The 12,706-nt window shown below is 48.5% G+C and overlaps 1 protein-coding gene across 2 annotated transcripts in view; it reads right to left on the bottom strand.

Moving 5' to 3' along the window:
- Positions 1-12,706, bottom strand: part of RNF213 (ring finger protein 213) — a 2,973,532-nt gene that overhangs the window by 1,096,191 nt on the left and 1,864,635 nt on the right. For both annotated transcript variants that reach the window (XM_078654076.1, XM_078654077.1), the window contains exon 30: positions 9,903-10,021. In XM_078654076.1, the coding sequence (XP_078510202.1) occupies positions 9,903-10,021 (119 nt within the window). The remainder of the gene's footprint in view (positions 1-9,902; positions 10,022-12,706) is intronic.

The following is a 12,706-nucleotide window of genomic DNA, read 5'->3' as shown; positions in this document are numbered from 1 at the left end:
TTACACCACCTTGCCCCAGCTGTCGTGCAGCCAGTTGTGTCTGTTTAGATGGCCAGCCAGGGGTGGCATAATACATGCTTCAGCCCCTGGTAGGCCCTGGGTACACCTATGCCCTGGATACCTAAGGTATGCTGTACAGGGACTGATAAGGTGGCCCAGTACCAATTGGTAAATGCACCTAAGGTACATGGTTGTCAATTTAGAGAGAGAACAGCTAGGCTGTGGGTCTGATTAGCAGGCCCACAGCCAGGGAAAGTCGTAAACCAGTGAAGCAAAAAGCAAAAATCTGGGGTGACCATAGGATTGCAGACCCCACTCTCCTACAAAAGGTACTCCCCGACCCAGGGCAGTAGTAGCCGCCGTGGTCCAAGTGGTATGGGCGCGCAGCCCCACAGGAGGCTCCTTTTCGCCAAGGAATAGTAAACCTTGGCTCACAAGACGACCCACCGAGAGATGGTCCGCTTGCGCATTGATAGTGCCCAAAGCAGAGTCCTGCTGGGCAAGAGAAAGAAGAAAGAGGAGAACCTCTGAAAGGGGGGCAGAGAGTGGATCCACAGCCTTTGCTGTGCACCATGCCACAAATTTGTTCCGCCTGCAGGCATATACCGATTTTGTGGAGGGACGCCTGGCTGCCAGAATCACATCACAGACTGTAGGAGGCAAGTCAAATGGCCTCAACTGTCGCCGCTCAATCTCCAGGCATGTAGGTGGAGACTGGACAGGTTCGGGTGGAGGACCGTCCCCTGCTGATACGACAGAAGGTCCTCCTGAAGAGGCAGACGAATCGGGGGATCGACTGACATGCTGAGTAGCTCGGGATACCAGCATCTTCATGCCCAGTCCAGAGCCACAAGGATGACTTGGGCCCGGTCTCGCCTGAGCTTCAGCACTCTGGGCAATAGTGGTATAGGCGGAAAGGCGTACAACAGACCGCAGCTCCACTCGCGACGAAAAGCGTCTCCGAGCGAGTGCCGCCTTGGAAATTCCAACGCGCAGAACTGATGACATTGCGCGTTCTCTTCGGTGGCGAATAGATCTAACCAAGGCTCTCCCCACTGCCGAAAGCGACCTTGCGCCACGTCCGAGTTCAGACGCCATTCGTGATCCATCATGCACCGGCGCCTGAGTTCGTCCGCCCTGGCGTTCACCGGCGCCTGAGTTTGTCCGCCCTGGCGTTCAGGGAACCTGCCAGGTTTTGAACCACCAGGGGGACGCCCTGGTGTTCCAGCCATGTCCAGAGGTTCAGAGCCTCCTGACAAAGGGTCCACGACCCCACCCCGCCTTGTTTGTTGCAGTACCACATGGCGGTGGTGTTGTCCGTGAACACCTGCACTACGCTTCCCCGGACAGAGGGAAGGAATGCCTTCAGTGCAAGACGGATCGCCCGCAGCTCCAGAGGTTGAAATGGAGCCGGGACTCCACCGGAGACCAGAGGCCTCTGATCTCCGCCTCCCCATCCCAGGAGGGACGCATCCGTCACTACTACGTGCTCCGGTTGGGGTAGGGAGAGGGATCTGCCGCTGACCCAATCGCGGTTCGTGAGCCACAACTGCAACTGACTTGCAGTGCCCTCCGAGATCAGGACATGGTCAGACAGGTTGCCCTGATGCTATGCCCACAAACCTCAGGTCCCACTGCAGAGCCCGAATCCACCACCTGGCGTGATGCACCAGAAGGATGCAGGAGGCCATCAGCCCCAGGAGCCGCAGCGTCAACTTGACCGAAACTCGGGATAAAGCCTGAAAGATCGAAATCAGAGCCTGAATATCCCGAACCCGCTGCTCGGGAGGATAAACCCGAAACTGCGCAGAGTCCAGAACCGCTCCAATGAAAAGGAGCTTCTGAGAGGGGCACAGGTGTGACTTTGGCACGTTGATGGAGAACCCCAGCGAGTGCAGGAAGTCGGCCGTAGTCTGGAGGTGGGAAACAACTGTTTGGGGCGAGCCCGCCTTTAACAACCAGTCGTCGAGATAGGGGAAGACTGGAACCCCTGATCTGCGCATATGAGCAGCGACCCCTGCCATCACTTTCGTGAACACGCGAGGGGCGCTGGTAAGGCCGAAGGGGAGCACGGTAAACTGAAAGTGCTCGTGGCCTACCTTGAACCACAGGTAGCGCCAGTGGATCGTCAGGATGGGAATGTGGAAATATGCTTCCTGCTAGTCCAACGCCACCATCCAGTCTCCAGGGTCTAGGGCAGCTAGGACCTGAGCTAAAGTCAGCATCTTGAACTTCTCCTTCCGGAGGAAGCCGTTGACGCTTTGGAGGGCCAAGATAGGGCGTAGGCCTCCTTTGCCCTTCTTGGGTACCAGAAAGTAGTATGAGTAGCAACCACGTCCTACTTCTGGCCCAGGAACGAGCTCGATGGCCCCCTTGGTGCAGAGGGCCATTACTTCCTCCTACAGAAGTTGCAAGTGATCCCCCAACATGCAGTGGCATTGCGGCGGCATGGCTAGAGGGATCGACTCGAAGGGGAGTAGCCCCTTCGGACGATTTGCCGCACCCACCTGTCCGACGTGATGGAGCGCCAGTGGAGGAGATGATGGCGGACCCTGCCCCTCACTGGTGTCGAATGGGCCTGAAAGGTCGGACTAGGAAGGCTTTGAGGAAGATGCTGAGGGAGCGGATGTGGACTGACCTTGCCGATGTCCCCCGGCACCTCCACGGCGGTTACCACGTCCGCGACCACGTTGAAGCTGGTTCTGCAGCCTGTGGCTGGCAGGACGTGTGGGGGTGCCCCTTCCTTTGCCATGAAAGGGGCGAAAAGCAGAAGTTTGCTGGCGCTGGCCAAACAGGCCCAAGGACTTGGCCGTAGTCCTGGAGTCCTTGAAACGCTCAAGCGCACTGTCTGCTTTGTCGCCAAAGAGGCGACGGCCATCGAAGGGCATGTCCATGAGCGTGGCCTGGACATCCCCTGAGAATTTGGCGGACCTCAGCCAGGCGTTGCGGCGAACCACCAGTCGTGGAAATCGCCCTTCCCAGCAAATCCGTGCGAGTCTGAAGGAATAACATGCCGCATCCCGCCCCTTCGCAAGTGCTTGGGCGTGCCGGGCCCGGGCCTCCTCTGGGCACTGGGGCAGCACGTCCAAACCGTGTCCCACAAAGAGTGGGTATAACAGCCCAAAAGGCAAGCGTTGTTGATAGACCGCAACCCCAAACTCAATGAGGAGAACAGTTTCTTCCCAAACTGATCAAACCTTTTGTATTCCCAATCCGGGGGAGCGGTCGGTAATGCGATCTGAAACTTAGAGGCCTGGATCACCAGGCTCTTGGGGTGGGGTGCATGGACAGAAAGGTAGGGTCGCCCGGAGCCGGGCGGTGGCGTTGGGCCACATTCCGATCCACAGGGGGCACTGTGGAGGGCTTGGACCAGGTGCCCAACAGAACGTCCGTGAGGGCCTCATTGAACGGCAGTATAGGCTCCGAGGAGCTTACTGGCGGCTGAAGCACCTCAGTGAGGAGATTAGTCCTCACGGCCGCAGCAGGGAGCTCAAGAGCCAAGGCCTTGGCTGCCCTGCGCAACACCACACCATATGTGGCACCCTCCTCCGTAGCCACAGAGGGAGGAGAGATGAATTCAATGTCGGGCGAAGTGTTCAGACCACTGGCCTCCCCTAGCTCGTCTGCCCAGTCCTGGCTCAACTGGCACTGCTGTGCCAGAGGGTCCTCTGGCCCCTCTCAGTCCTCCCCTTCATCCGTGTCCTGGTAAACAACGTGGAATGAAGGAGCCGGATCGTAGGTGAAGGCCTCACCCATCGACGCCTGAGACGGCGCCGCTCTGACACCGGATGTGGCTGAAACTGGGGCCGACGTCGTCCGAGGACAGCGCCGGGAGCGACACCATGGGGGTCGACGCCAGCAGAGGGGTCGTAAGGTCAACTGGCATCGACTGGGATCCAGGAACAGATCCCCCGGGGGCCGTCGGCGACGGGACCGAAGTAGACGACAGGGCTGGGGCTGAAGCACCCGATGGCGCCGGGGCTGGAGCCACCGGCCCGCCTAGGCCCCAAGTTGGGTCTGCGGGGCCCGAAGGCGCGCCAGCAGGCCTCAACGGAGGGAAGTGAGTCCTCATGTCAATGAGGAAATCACGAATCTCCTCCGGCGTCGCTCGCAGGCCAGGGACCAGGGGGGTATGGGCATGGAGGCGACGCCTGCGGCTCCGATGGAACCGCGCGGGTGGGGTCGCCCAAACCCTCAGCCGCGTCGCACGAGCGGCGAGGGGAGTCTGAAGAGCGTTGTCACATCTTCGACTTCTTTGAGTGCCTCGACTTACTGGACGACTTGGAGCCCGACGAGTGTTGGCGATGAATCGACTAGCGACGACTGCGGCTCCGCGACCGGTCCCTCGACCTCCTCCTTGACCGAGACCTCGAGCGGCGCGGAGCCGACTGCCGGATCTCGAGTAGCTTGTGGGACCGCTCCCTCCTAGCTTTCGAACTCAAGGCCCAGCAGTCGGGGCACGACTTGTCGCCGTGGTCGGCCCCGAGGCAGTAGAGACACCGATGGTGGGGGTGGGTCACCGACATCAGGCGGGGACAGGCGTCGCACGGCTTGAAGCCAGGCATCCCTACGGCACCACGAGTCGAAGTCGACTCGAAAAAGAGATCCAAAATAGATCAAAAAGTTAGTCAAAAAATTACTAAGAGTACTGCTCTTCCCGGATCTGCGCTAACTGGTGCAGAAAAAAGAAGAATTGACGTCAGCGTGCGAGGGCGGCGTCTAAGTACTCCGACGACGTCATCCCGGCGCCGACAATGGATGCGGTGCCGCAGACGACGCCTGCCGACGTGCAAGGGTACTGCTGACGAAAACTTTCCGTATTCAGCCTTACGAACATCTTGGATGTTTTGTGTTGTTTATTTACGTAAAATTATCATTTACAAAGGTTTTATATTGCTCAAACATGACCACGGGGGGGGTATCAGAGCGCTTTACAATTTAGGAATTATGAAAGGGTACAAGAAGGTAAAAGCAGATCAATAAAACAACATCCAATCTTAACAGTGTCATAGAACTAGCGAGTCCTCTGGAGCATTGGAAGCTAGGGTTCTAAGGCAAAAGTTTCTTCATCAATATCGATTTTGCTTCCTTGAAAAGGGCAATAGGTGGATGCAGTCTATGTCTCGAACATGACCACAGGGGGTATCAGAGAGCTTTACAGCACCTAAGAGGAGGTAACAGAAGACCTACAGATCAACAAACAGTTTTCACAGTCTCATGCCAACTAGTATGCCCTGTAGAGCCTAGGAAGCTCAAGTTCTTAGGCAAAAATGTTTTCATCAGTATCGCTTTAACTTCCTTTTTGAAAAACCCAATAGAGGGATTCCCCTGGCTTCAGGTGGTAGGAAGTTCATATACCCAGGGCGATACCCGAATAAGCTCGATTGGAAGTTTTCTTTTTATGGGATTTCTGTGGTTTGAGCAGTAATGAGCTGGCAATTCTAGAAGATCTAGAGCCACCAGAGAGCTCCAGTTTTTGCGTGAGGCATATCGGGGTGTTGAAATAAATAGCTTTATGTCCCATGCATGCAAGTTTTAGTTGTATCCTAGCTTCATATGTGAGCCAATTGGGATATCAGCTCCTGCGTGATATGATTGTTTCTTTTGGGAACCCGTTATGAGCCTTGCAGCAAAGTTGAGGGCAGCACTGAGTGGAGTTGGTATTTCAACCAATGCAAAATCAACAGCCCCGATCTTTGTGGTTGGTAGCACATGATGCCCATAAGACTGAACATCACGACTTGGTTGTTAAAATAACTCACTAAATAACCACCATTTATTAGGGCTTTCTATGCTTGAACTTTGCTTTTCCATGCTCAACCATTTTTAAGACGAGCCTAGAGCAGCGCATGCGCTGCTGCGAGACTTCTTGTAAGGGGCTTCAGAAAACTCACCACACGCTCGTGTGTGCGTTTTGTTTAGGATACAGGCTATTGGGCTTTACGTACGTCTTTCTAAGCAAGACAGCACGCAATTGGGCAAAGGCGGGTGCATGTCTCGCCTTTGATTCGCCCACGGCCTATTGCATGCGGTTACCCGCAAAGGCGACATCTGTTTTGAATTATCGTGCCCAGGCATGGGCGCGATAATTAAAAACAGAGCGCTCGCTGTGGCACGCGAGCACCACTCGCGTACTTGTTTTTCTATATTTTTTCTCTCTGTTGGTGCCCATACAATAGTAAAAGTGCTGGCAGAGGGCTGCCTGGAAGCAGCAGAGTGCATTCGGAAAGGTAAGACTTAGCATTTCTTTCTTTGTGTGGAGGTGCACATGCCGCCACTGAGTTGTACAACTCCAACATCGCTTAATATCAGCGCAACCATCTCCGAAAAATCTCTGGCAAGAAAGTGCAGTTTTGAAGAAAAATATATTGTTGTGCATTCATTGCCCGTTAATGGACTCTTTATAAATAGCTTGGGGTGCGGCCTCACCAGAGTAGAGTCATCATCCGCTGGTTACTGTTTCATACGAAAGGGAATACATGTTTCAGAGCGAACGGTTTCCCTCAAAGGTCAGTTTCCTGCTCTTGAGCATTAAAGGCCTTCCTGTTTCCTTGCAACATTTTAACCTGTCATCCATCGCTCCAGACGCCCTTCCCGGATTGTGTGTTTCCTTCCATAAACACAGGTTATTGTGGCCCGCTGCGAGCAAGCGTTAACTATCTACTGCTGCGCCCGAACCCAGACCAGGAAACTTTCAGGCTCCGCATTTTCCCTGCTCCCCTCAGTCAAGGCAAGGCCAGCCCCTTGTTTACTATGGCCCCTTGGCAGATGACGATGACACGCGCAGACTACACAAACACAAACACACACTCAAAACGTTCCCTTTTCCGACTTCACATGCCCTCTCTGTCTCCTGGAAAAAAAGTCTCCACCTCTTGGAGTTCTGCAAAGGGTTGATTTAAGTCCAACTGATTAAGGTGGCTCCAGATACACACAAAAGGCACAGTGTGCAACAGTACAGTAGTGCTGCGCATATGTAGCCCGGGTTTAGTGATCTACAACACATGAATCCATTCATCCTTATCAGGCACAATATTTCGCGTGGCATCTCCATGGGACATTTTACAGGCTCAGTGTTCCTTTCCCAGACCATAACTTGACCACGGCGACTGCACGTCCTTGTCAACACAGCAGCGGTCAGTCCAGTTTGCAAAGACTCGGAAACCAACAGGAATTGCGTACAAACAAACCATACGCACGTTCTCGTATGGTCTCTAGTGGGCGATGGGGTGCTTGTAAATATTGCGCAAGAAGGATGTTAGAGGGACGCGCTGTTCTTATTTGGAACAAGCTGTGTAGGTCTGCAGCCTCCTAGAATATAAAAACTTAGATAAGAAACATTTAGACGAGTGGTCACGGTCATGGAACCATCTTCACGCCACACAAATGACACTTTGAGCCGTGAGAGTGAAAGGCCCAGACAACTTCTCTCACCTGAATAAAGAGTACCCAAATCCAAACATAGGCTAAGGGAGGCGTTTCCTCTGGCCTGGCAAACAGCCTCAAAAAGTGAGCTGTTCGCCTCGAGCCTGTGCGGTAGCTCATCTTCTCCCACCTGCTTGTGTGGCCACAGCGCACGGGCACCAGAGGGTGATTACGCTTTGCCCTTTGGCAGAAACAAAGCCTGATCACGCTACATTGACCCAGGGTGTATAAAAAAAACACCTCGCTTCTGCAGGTCTGGGAAGGCTACTATGCGTGGAGGGGTGAGTAATTTATGTTCACTCGGACACCTTGGTTTCCTGACATACTGCTGCGCAGCTGTCAGTGGCATCATGAACTGATTAGGAGTGCTGGGGCAGAAAGGGATCGCAAGGCCTCTCTAATTTGCAAGCAACCATACGCCACAAGATATGACATAATAGCAAGTGCCATCAATCGACCTCTGACATTGATAAAGTGACTTTGCAAGAATCAACTTTCCTAATAAGACATCAGTTAACTAAAAATATACAAATATATACAATTCTACATTGGTAACAGTGAATTATGGGAAGGTTTTTCACTAAGGGGTTCTGAGTGACATTAAATAGACATCAAGAGTGAAGGTCGAGTTGTCTATGATGTCACTCTGAACCCGGATGTGAAAAACATCCCCGTAATTCACTTCTTCTCCATCTACAATTTTAGGTTTTGTGTTTTGATTGCTCCCCCACCCCCCTAATCATCTGTCTTTGCTTTCATCTGCTACAGGGGAGTAATGGGGTAGCTATACATAACATGACATCTCCTTCTCTACCCCAATATGAACAAGCATTGGCACAGCCAATAGATCTCGCCTTTGGGCCCTTACAAGTGTTTAGCCATGCAACAGTTGATGTTGTTGCACCAAGGATATTGTACTGCATAACTAAATACTTATAAGGTTCCGAAGGCGAGACCTATTGGCTATGCCAATGCTTGTTCTATGATGTAGCCTGCATTTATGTCTGTTTCTAATAAAAAGATCACTAAAAAGTGCAGATTGATTTTTTTAGCATGGCGGTTAACCGAGACACAGAAAAGAAGTAAAATTGGACAAGATATTAGCTGAAGTATAGAATCTTATGATATTATTTTATAGTATGCACATGCAAGAAGTTTTGTTAAAACTCCAACCGAAAACCAGCAGCAGCTGGGAGGTACACTGACATTTTTTTTATTTTGTTTCGTTAACAAAAAAGACCTACCTAGAGTGAAAACAATTATTGGAAATGTTTCCCACATAATAGAGAAAAATAAATATTAAATAATTATTGTTTGATAATAACACGTCAGAAATTAACTGCATGTTGCCCTTAAATAATAGGCACTGCTCTTATCAAGATTATTTGTATTCATTGCATGATTTTGCAAAGAAGAAAGAAGGGGTCCGCCTTGTAATATGCTAGTATGCATAGATGTTTCTCGCAAGAGCTCAATTTCTGCAGTTTATTACTGGGTAATAAGGTGTCTGAATTTTAATCAGTATCAAACAGTGCGCACTTAGTGTTAATGAAGAAGTCATTGTTTATGTCCCAGAGGAGCAAAGCTTTCAGCCACTTTACCCCCAAGTGGTGTATTTGTAACATACCAGTGATGTGCAGAGGATCCATACCACAAAACTTTCACTGTAAAAGAGTAGATCTCTTACATGTGCCACAGGAAATGTTCTACTTTAGGGCTACTCGAATTACATATTCCTACCCACTTCAGATCACACCCTGGTTTCTTTAACCTTGTCTTAATCACATCCCACATTGTAAACGGTTTCAATTACAGCAACTTATATTCCAAATGTTTCTCCTCGAATAAAAATCTTCCCTGTAACATTATCTCAAACAGTATTTGTATAGCGCAGCACTGTCACCCCTAAGGGTATCTGGAGCTGAGGATGCTGTGTCTCTGTCGAAAAGCCATGTCTTGAGTTTCCTTCTTAAGTCCGCAAGGGAGAAGTCCGCAAGGGAGGGTGATCCCTTGGGTTAAACACATACCTAAAATATAACATACAATGAGTGTCATAGGGGAACACTGAAGTGCTTTTTTTCTCTAGGCACCAAAAGAGGTCTCATTCGGGTCTAATGGGGTGAATAATAAAAATAATTATGTGGGAAATCCATATTAAAGTGGAGAAAAATTGTTGTGCTGTTAAAGAGCACCCCCCACATGAAATGAGTTAAGCAGACTGAGTGAGCAAGAGTTTGCGCCACACTAATTTGCCTATTTTATGGCAGTGTCGCCCCTGAGCCTAGAGGTTATTCAGTACAGTACATAAAAGATCCTTTCTTTTGTAGGGTTCCTCTCATCACACTGACAGAACAAGGGAATAGGTATCAAAGTTCGGTCCCAGCACCCTACACATTAAAATGTAAACGCTATAGTAATAAACAAAGAAATATGTGTACTATTGTTTGGACTACAAACCATAGCTTAACATTCCCTACCTCCATGAAACCCCACGTAAGAGATTTCTCCTTCCATTCTGGATAACTTTGTGATGAAGTACACAAATACACTTGAATCTGGTACCATTGCTTTGTTGATCTCATTCACAGCAGAATACCTAACAAAAAAAAAAGAAAAGAATATCACCAATTAGAATTGGCCTTCTTTAGTAGTCTCCAAATCAGCACTTTGTTGAATGGGAACATACAATACAGCAAAATATAATAAAGAATCTTTCACCAAATACATATAATTTCCCAAACTACAGCAAAAAAAAAAAATCAATAGCTTTTTCTTACATATACAAAGACACAGTAAGGCAAATGGTAACCAAACTTAGAACATTGGGGTGAAGAAAACGAAGGACAGAAAAAGGATTATGGATAAAGTGTTGGATGTTAGATACCAATATATTTATTTTTAAAATTTTAGCAAATGTACTGGGCATCCAGAGTCTCCACATCTGTTTTTCTACAATAACCAGAGCTTGTGACAGCCTCCTTTTTTAGGTGAACATGGGATTAAATAAGTGCCCAAAGTGAAAGCAGAGGGCTAAATGCAGACATTTGATCGACCTACACTCAAGAATGAAGTTCAAACAGTAGAAATCCCATGCATTTCCCATGCATTTTCAGGTAGCAAGCACTCAAGTTTTTTCCACACAAAGTGGTCTTACTCACGCATCCAAACTTTCTTCCAAAAAGAAACTCAGTCTTTCATGCAAATCAGATAACCACCTTACTACTTGTGTTTTTCTTTCCTAACCCTGCGACTTCATTTAAGCACCCTTTGATACGTTGAATTTTAAAAGGGTGTTAAGTTCTGCTCTGTTCTAATTGGGCAGTTGTAAACAAGTATGTTTATCTTACTGGAGAAATTTTCCAGCGAGAAAACCTGGAAGAGTAGGCCACACAGGTTCTCTTCCAAGACTTCTGGAATAGTAGAATTTTCAAGTGTCTCATGAAACTGAGGCTTCAGGTCCAGCAGAAGGAAATTCATTAGGAACCCCCTTGAAAGGAAGAACAAGTCTTGTCCCATGAGGAAAATTAGATTTTAGATACAGTGAAAAGAATTTGAGCAGGGGCGTGCAGATTTACTGAAGGCTTGCTTCCACAGAGTTTCACCCAAAAGCGGGTGACAAGTGATAAAAGTAATACATTTTGAGGCTGTACTTTCTCACATTGGAGGCCAGTGCATATTTCTCAGACTGTTAAAAATATGGCCAAATCACTTCAGACCCACTCTTGTAGCTTCCTTCTGGATATGGTGCATTCTGTAAGTACATTCACAGGAAGCTCTAGATCTGGTGATGTGAACAAGAATGTAAAACGTCTTAAGATTCTATGGTTTTTCATAGTAATATATGTCGGGCGATCATCTAGTTCTAACCATGCCAATCAGGTAGATAAATTCTCACTTGATATATAACAAATACAAATTTCACTGAGTATTTATAAAATAGCAGAAATAAGCCAATATTCAGAAACCTTGTGTGAAGAATTAAGTATTCCCTAACCGTTTTCCGCATCAAGTTAAGAAGTGAGTTAGAATGAGGCACTGCTAAACAAGTGCACAAAATTACTTGAGCACCAGGAAATGCTGTGATCTGTGTATATAGTCAGAAACCCTATCCCTTTGGTCAGCATTAAGGTTTATGGAAACACATCATGTCTACGTCAAACGATATATGTGACAGCCTCAGAGAAATAGTGGCCACTGCTAATCAGTCTGGAAAGGCATATAGGAAAATGTTACTCACCATCTAACCATCTGTTTGTGGCATTTAGTGATGCTGACTCACAAGCTGTGCAAACTCCTGCCATCTTGTGTTGGACTCGGACATGTGCAACTTATTTTTCTTCAAAGAAGTCTTTGAATTACGAGGTATTGGGACTACACCTATTGCTGGTAATGAGCATGGGAATTGGCTTCATTGTTAGATTGCTTTTCTCCATGGCGGGTGAGGATGCAAATAAATCTTAATATTATATGACGCCACTCACTAAAAACAGATCATACAAGCAAGAGTCCTGGCTGGTCGTTCGCCCTGGCCATATCGCTGGCGGTCACATATCTACCCAAGAATTTCACCTCTGTCTGATGCATCACAAAGTCAGCTCTTTTTAAATTTAGTGGAACTAGTCTGGCATAATCAGATCTACCAGCGATCTCCCACTTTAGAGAGTAAATTTCAGACCCATGTTTTGTAAGTTGTCCTTGCTAGGATTTAAGTATGCCATGCCCTTTCGAAATACACTCTCCCCTAACAAGCGCATAAAAAGCCTCACACAAAGAGGTGGACTGAAGTGAACGAGTCTTGATTTAATTCAAAATATGTAGCTAAAGACTGCTTGATTTCAGACTGAAAAGCCTCGTACAGCAGTTCTTCAGGCTGCAGTCACCATTGTCTGCAGCTACGAGCCACAGTAGGGACATGTAGGGAGAACACCACTGGAGACTTGTAGGAATGGGTTCTGGCACTTATTCTAGCCATCCCAGTATTGGTATCCCGCCAGTAGTCTATTCTGAAATGTGAGCTATGGACTATAGGTAGAAGGAGTAATCTCGATCTGTTGGCTGTCTTGCCTGGAATAGATTTACAAATCTATGTTGTGTTTAATAATTTGTGTCATGCTCTGATATGTCTGACAGCAGAATCAAGCCTCGCATGTAGATCTTGAGGCTATGTCCCAAATGATTGTGTGAAGTGCAGCAGCCCTAGCCTCAATCCAAGCTTCCCATAAAGATCAGGGCCGTCAGCATTTGGTCCGTGGGTATTTATCAATAAAACATGCAAGTCTCT

This window comes from Lissotriton helveticus, chromosome 7 (genome assembly GCF_964261635.1).
Source record: "Lissotriton helveticus chromosome 7, aLisHel1.1, whole genome shotgun sequence".
NCBI lineage: Eukaryota > Metazoa > Chordata > Amphibia > Caudata > Salamandridae > Lissotriton > Lissotriton helveticus.
Note: the sequence above shows the minus strand (reverse complement) of the source record. Positions and strands in the feature narration are given on the sequence as shown.